Here is a 7,203-nt window from a genome sequence, read left to right on the forward strand (position 1 = left end):
AGCCAGGACCAGCTTTCAGCAACTAAATCCCTTTCAAGGGGTCAAAGCAACCCCATGAGATACAGGAATCCAGTGACACCCTTCCCAAGTAAACTATGGGCCATCCACATTCCTTATACCTGGACTGACCATGGAATAACCCCATGTCCCGAATGCATCTGCACAGCACAACAGAGTGGACATTGCTTTATAGTCATGGTTTTGGAAAATTGACCTCAAATCCAGAGTGTAGTTTTTCGCATCCCGAAGATGCTATGTATGTAGTTATTCACATACAGAAAACAGTAGGACTAAAAAGTCATATTAGTGATCCTGTGTGAGTTTCCTGACAATTTGGTTTACTGTTTTCATTCTTCTGGGACTAAAAATGGGATATAGTTGAGGCACCTGGGTGTCTCAGCTGATTAAGCATCCAACTCTGGGTTTCAGCTCATGTCATGATCTCCGGGTCATAAGGTCGAGCCCTGCATCAGGCTCCACATTCCAGGGGAGTCTGCTGGAGATTCTCTCTCTCTCCCTCTGCCTCTGCCCCTCTCTTATACATTCTTTCTCTCTCCCTCAAACAAATAAGTAAAATCTTTTTAAAAATTAAAATAAATAAAAGTTCGATACAGTTGAAAAGATTTCTATAATCATCAAAAGAAATGGAAGGGAGGTGTCAAGGGGGTGTCAGGTGAGAAAAGGCTGGTGTGTGAAGGCTGAAGGGCAGGCACACAGAGTGCATTACAGAGTCCCACCGGCTTCCCAGTGTCTGAGGCTTTCCACTACCAAGAGAGGGGGGCATGAGGTCAGGAAACGCTGCTGTAAAGCCCTTCTAAGCTTTCAGGTCATAGTTTCCAGTAGAAGTGTAATCCTCATTTTATAATGCCTTGGGAGCCATAGTGTTGGATGTATTTTAGAATCCTCCCCCTTTCAGGCTAGGCTTTCCGACTCTCCTCCAAAACCATCTCCCATAAAGACCATTTCAGTTTCATTCAACAAATATTTGTTGAACATCTACTATATGCCAGGAGCTGTGCTAAAGCAAGGTGCACTGCGGGGTGGGGGGGTGGGGGGCGGGGTGCCTGGGTGGCTCAGTTAGTTAAGAGTCTGATTCTTCATCTCAGCTCAGGTCTTGATCTCAGGGTCATGAGTTCAAGCCCTGAGTTGGGCTCCATGCTAGGTGTAGAGACTATGTACCTCAATGTGCACAGCAGCAATGGCCACAATCACCCAACTGTGGAAAGAGCCAAAATGTCCTTGAATGGATGAATGGGTAAAGAAGATGTGGTCCATATATACAATGGAGTATTACTTCTCCATCGGAAAGGATGAATACCCAACTTTTGCATCGACATGGACGGGACTGGAAGAGATTATGCTGAGTGAAATAAGGCAAGCAGAGAGTCAATTATCATATGTTTTCACTTACTTGTGGAGCATAAGGAATAACATGGAGGACATTAGGAGATAGAAAGGAAAAGTGAATTGGGAGAAATCTGAGTGGGAGATGAAGCATAAGTGACTGTGGATTCTGAGAAACAAACGGAGGGTTTGGAGGGGAGAGGTGGTGGGTTGGGTGAGCCTGGTGGTGGGTATTAAGGAGGGTATGTATTGCATGGAGCACTGGGTGTAGTGCATAAACAATGAATCTTGGAACACTGAAAAAATAAGATTAAATTAATTTTTTAAAAAAGATTTAAGGTACATCAATGAAGGAAACAAAGATCCATGCCTGCACAGAGTTCTCATTAAAGTGGGTTGAAATAAAACAATAAATAAAAGATATTATAATAGCACAAGGTAAGGGGACATGGGAAGGGGTAAGGTAAACCTCACCAAGAAAATGATATCTGACCAAAGGCTTGAAGGAGGCAAAGGAGTAAGCCATGAGACACTCTGAGGGAAGAGTAATCCTGGAAAAGGAAATAACCAGTCCAAAGGCCCTGTGGTGGGTGAAGCATGCCTTGTGGTCAGGCAAGGTGGCATCAGGAACACAGCTGGAGCTGGAACCTGGGTCCCCGGCAGACAAGCTCTGAGGACGTGGGCACTAATTTTACTCAGATGCCTCCCAAGGCTGGTTGTAAACATCTTCCTGTGTCTGGAGACATTTTTACTGGTTAGATAGAGGCTTTCTGTTCAAGGACAGAGAAGGCTACTGAGGTGTGCAAATGTCTTCTAAAAGAAATCATTCCAAGACCTGGGGCTGCCCAAGTCGCTTCAGAGCGACAGCGGGACCTCTTTCCCCTCTAGGGTAACTGAAGCAAAACTCAACAGGCCCTACAACAATGTGGCAATAAAATCCTGCCAGATCCCATGGGGATCCCTCTGTCCTCCCAAACCAAACGTTGGGCCCTGGGGACAAGCAGGGCTTAGGACATGGGAAGAGGGATCACAAAGGACCAACTCTGACCCAAATGGAAAGGACCCAACCAGGGAATTCTGGCGACTCCCACCATCACAGAGCTGGAAGGAGTACCTTGCTGGGTCCATCTCACCAGGATTAAACTTGTCCATCCCCCTCCAAAACTTCTATAGGACCCACTGGCCAACCACACCTACACCTGGGAACCAATGAAAGCTTCGATAAATACCTGTTCAAAAGACAGACATTGGGTGCCTTGGTGGGGAGGGACTCAGTCAGTTGAGTGTCCAACTCTTTGTTTCGGATCAGGTCATGATCTCAGGGTTGTGAGATCAAGCCTTGCACAGGGCTCTGCATTCTGTGCAAAGTCTGCTTGGGATTCCCTCTCCCTCTCCCTCTGCCCCTCGTGCTCATTCTCTATTTCTCTCATATAGATAAATAAATCTTTAAAAAAAAAAAAAAACCGTCATCACCACAAACAGGCAAGGAACATGGTGGACCACTGTCCCCAACACCTTCTTATCTTACATCTGTGTCTCCCATAATTTTGCTGCTTGGAGCAGCCCCACCCCCTGTAAAGCACCTGGTTTGTCCCTGCTGGATAAGGGGTCCAGTTCAGTCTAACATTTCCTGGGATGGATCTGGATCTGTTCTCTTATCCTATTATACCTCTTTTGTCCCTGCTAGGTGAAGGAAAAATAAAACTTAACTATACCCCTTCTTGTCCTGGTGCTTATGTCTTCCCTGATCGTAATAGGGTATAAAGTAAAATGTGGGGAAAGGGGAAGAAAATTTTTTGCTCAAAATTACTAAAACACTGTAAAAACACTGTCTCAGACCACACTAGAAACTTATCAGACCACTGGGTATGTCATGAACAAGACCCTGGAGAGGCCCATAAAGAATGTTCGGTGGGGCAAGCCTGCAGAGTGGTCCCAGGTCCAAGCCCGCCCCATTTACAGAGCCAAACCTCACACAAACCCCATCCTCTGCATCCACCCAACGCCCACTGACCTGATTATAACAACATGTTTCTATCGATCAGCCATCACCGGTATACCAAAGTAGATCCCAGGCCGCCCCCACATGACCCTTCTTATGATCCTTTTGGGCCCTCCACCGATAACCTGACTGCCAAAGGAGCCCGCATACTTAGTACCATTTCATGCAGCTGCCCCCCAAAAAGTGTGATTAACCCCACCCCCAGTCCTGTCCCCCTTTATATGCAGCAATACCCTCCACAGCTCAAACATGGCATATGGTCTAGAACATATGGCCTTGGTGCCCCGGTTACCCAGACTGTCACACAGGGCCACAGGTGTATGGCATTGCTGATAAAGGAGACCCGGATAATAAAAAGTGCTCCCTGTGGACACCTCACCACCACTCGCCCCCTCAGTGCCCACCCCCCTCCCCAGGACTTCTTGGTCTAGCTAAAGGAACAGTCTTCTTATGAATGGCAGATGGGAAGGGACAGTAGTTCAATGTCTTGATACCAGTAATACTAGTGGCGGCTGGGCTGTGAGACATGTAGCACCTTCCCCTGCCAATAACCCTTCTAACACTCAGCTATGACCACAAAGGTCCAGGGGAGCCGTAGGACTGCTGATCGGCAGAGGATTCCCCTGGTTTGGATCCTTGATAGGATCAGGCAGGAGAATAATGTACAATGATGCTGCCACACAAAATGTCACAGCCCCTGTATCCACAGTTGGGACTGAAACCGGACAGGAGTTTGAGCTTATCTAAGATCATGAGACTCTGGCTTCCATGGTTTTAGATCACCAGTTAGCCTTAGACTCTCACTGGCTGGACCAGGGCAAGTATGCACTATTGCAAACCCATCTTATTGTTTCTACATTCATGTTTCTGGAGAAGAGAACAAAGGGATGACATCATCCTCCAAAAGGCCTCCTGGCTCCATCATTTTAAGACCCCCACATTCAAACCATCTGGGACTCCATCAAGGGGTACCTGCCAAGTGTTACCTGGTTCTTGCCTTTCCTCATGACCTTAGTAGCCATTTCACTGCTCTTCCTATTTGGACCATGTTTCTTTAATTTACTTGTCAACTTTGTGTCCTCGGGATGACAACAGCCCCAGATCCAGCTGATGCTCACACAGGGATTCAGCCCATATCCGCTGGGGACCACGTTTCCACAGCAGAGTTAAATCAGAAGGCGAGACATTGCCATGACCTCCAATGAGAGGCAGCATCTACGTCCTTGATCGGCAGGATGTAGACACAAAAGATGAGACCTCCAACCATGTTCCCCATAAGCATCAGGTGGATGAAACCTCTCTGGGGGGAACATAAGGCAGTCAGGGACCATAGGAACAAGACTCTAATGAAAAACATTATGCACGTGGGACACTTCCAGTGGGCTGTTCTTCCTGAACTGACTTTCTCACAGAGCAGAACCAGGGTCCAACCCACAACCAGCAGAACTTCAAACAAAAGCCGGGCCCATATCCTGCTGAGGCAGGAACAAATGGAGACACCATTAACCTGAAAGACCACAGCTCCAAAAACACCGTGAGCTGCTGGGTTGCCTGCTCACATCCACCAACTGGGACAAGGCACTTTTCCGTCCCTTAGCATAAGAGACAGGAGTGGGAACACTGGTGGGACCTTTGTCCAATAGAATGCTGCCTGTGCCTTAGACTTTTGGATCCTGCCTCACTTCTAGAGTTGTTGGACCCAAGAACCCGACTCAGGTGGCAGACCCACACCTGTGCACATGGTCCCTGTGACTGAATTACAGGCTGATGAGAAGCCCGATCCTGAGTCCCCACACCTCCCACAGAGCCCAGTGGCCACATGGGCACCCACCCACAAGGGGTGGACATCTAGGCATAGACCCCGCCCTGCTCCCGAATAAGTTCCTTCACCCTCGACACCCCCTACCACCATTATCTACCGAATCAGGGGACAGCCCTCCTGCAGGACCAGGGCTCCAGCAAAATCTGGGCTTCCAACAGTAATCTCAGTCCCTGACTGTCCCAGCTGAGAAGGAAGGTTTTCTGAACATGGTCCAGCATGTGCGAGCAGCCAGGATAAGGAAACACATCTGCAGAGAAGCAGCAGATGTGAGAAATGCTGTTGAAGTTCATGTGGCCACAGGCATTTTGCAGCAAATACCTCCTCCTTGGCACAGGTAGGAGCTTGGCCCCGCATCTGTGGGTTATCCAGGCATGTGAGGCCTTCACTGTGTGTGCTGGTAAAGTCAAGTCAGGTCAAGTAAAAAATAAGTCTGAATCATTCCTAGGACCAGAAGAAAGGTGACTTTGCATCTAATCCCACAGCAACTGGATGGGTGAAGACCCCTGCCAAGCAAGGTCTCGCCTCCACAGCCTGAATGCAGAACAGGCTCCTACAAACTTCTGGGCTGAAGGAAATAGAAGGTCAACCTCCACTCCACAAACTCAGTTCTTCCCTGGCCATCTGAGAAACTCCAAAAAGATGAGCTTGGGCCAGGCATGGGAAGCAGGCTCAGGAAGACAGCACCCCTTGACCAGAGTTCCTTTCAGTGAGCTCACACAGTGTCCTTGGGGACGCTGGCCAAGAAGTGTGATCAACAGGCCAGGCTTTGCAGTTATTTCAAAACCAAAGCTATAACCACGGTTCCTGCCTCAAGGTGGCCGTGTCTTAGGGGCGATGGTGGGGAATGGGCTTGTTCTGCCTTGAGCTGAATGCTGAGTGCTCACAGGGACTTAGCATCCCGATTGGGTCCAATGCAGTGAGTGAAGCCTTGCAGATTTCTCCAGGGACCGCCCTGAAAGCTCAAGGCCTGGGAGCTGAAGCGGACGGGACTCTTGAAAGGAACCGAAGGGGCCACCATCAGGCCTGCTTCTGAGCCCTCCTGGCCTCCACTCCCTGCCAAGGGAGGCAGGACCAAAGGGTGGCCTCGAGCCAGGGGCTGTGCCTGGGTTTTTACAGCACTGGATTTCCATCCCTGCCCCAGGATTTGATGGCTGGGAGACGTGGGACAAGGCCCTGTGTTTCTGTAAGCTACTGTTGCCTGGTGTGTAAGGGGGGGATGCTACCACCCACCGTGACATGGAGACACTGATCCTAGAAATGGGAAAATGGAGGCATGCATCAGGCACTCAGCGCAGAGGTGCATCAAGAGATGGCATCTGTTATTGCTTGGGCACCAAGTAGTTTCGCTCAGGCTTACAGACTCCGCTAGACAGGCAGCCCTACAGGGAATCACCCTCACCTGACTCCCCCTCCTCCCTCCTCACTCCCCCCCTGCCCGCACAGTGATCCTCAGCGATGCCGCCTGAAGATCTTCCGACACTCTCGGTGCGGGCTGCCTCAAGTGTGTCCACGTGGGCCGCTGGGCTCCCCTCAGACAGCTGGACACTCGTCTTCCAGGGAATTTTCCAGAGCCTGCCAATAGCTGAGCATGTTGCGAGGCTTGACGAAATGGCAGGCCACAATCTTCTTAAAACGACACGTGGAAAAGGCCAGTCCGTTTGGGAAAAAGGTCTGCTCCGAGTGGAGTTCCTCCAGCCTGATTTTCAGTTTCGCCAGGCAGAGCCCCACGAAGACGTCTTCGAGTTTAATGAACGGGACGCTCTCGGACACTTCATACACCTGACTCGCCACATCGCTGGAAAACACGTAGCCAGTGCCCGAGCAAAAGGGCGGGTACTTCTCCCACGGATACTCGTACTTACTGACAAACCACTTGTTGTGCTTGTCCCTAATCGGAAACTCGTTCAGTTTCAAGAAGCCGGTGAAAAACCGAGTGGTTCTGTTTTTCCTGAGGAGCAGCTCGGTCAGGTAGTAGATGTTGACAAACATGTCCGAGTCTGTTTTCATCACGAAAGCCGCCTGAGGACAGAAGCGG

At 49.6% G+C, this 7,203-nt stretch overlaps 1 protein-coding gene across 2 annotated transcripts in view; it reads right to left on the reverse strand.

The window, feature by feature from the left end:
- Positions 1–298: 298 nt before the first annotated feature.
- B3GALT5 (beta-1,3-galactosyltransferase 5) overlaps positions 299–7,203 on the reverse strand; it is a 37,260-nt gene continuing 30,355 nt past the window's right edge. For both annotated transcript variants that reach the window (XM_082697761.1, XM_082697762.1), the window contains exon 4: positions 299–7,203. This exon is cut by the window's right edge and continues 431 nt beyond it. In XM_082697761.1, coding sequence (XP_082553887.1) covers positions 6,699–7,203 — 505 coding nt within the window. In that variant the 3' untranslated portion in view covers positions 299–6,698.

The sequence above is a fragment of the Mustela nivalis genome (assembly GCF_964662115.1).
Source record: "Mustela nivalis genome assembly, chromosome: 1".
NCBI lineage: Eukaryota > Metazoa > Chordata > Mammalia > Carnivora > Mustelidae > Mustela > Mustela nivalis.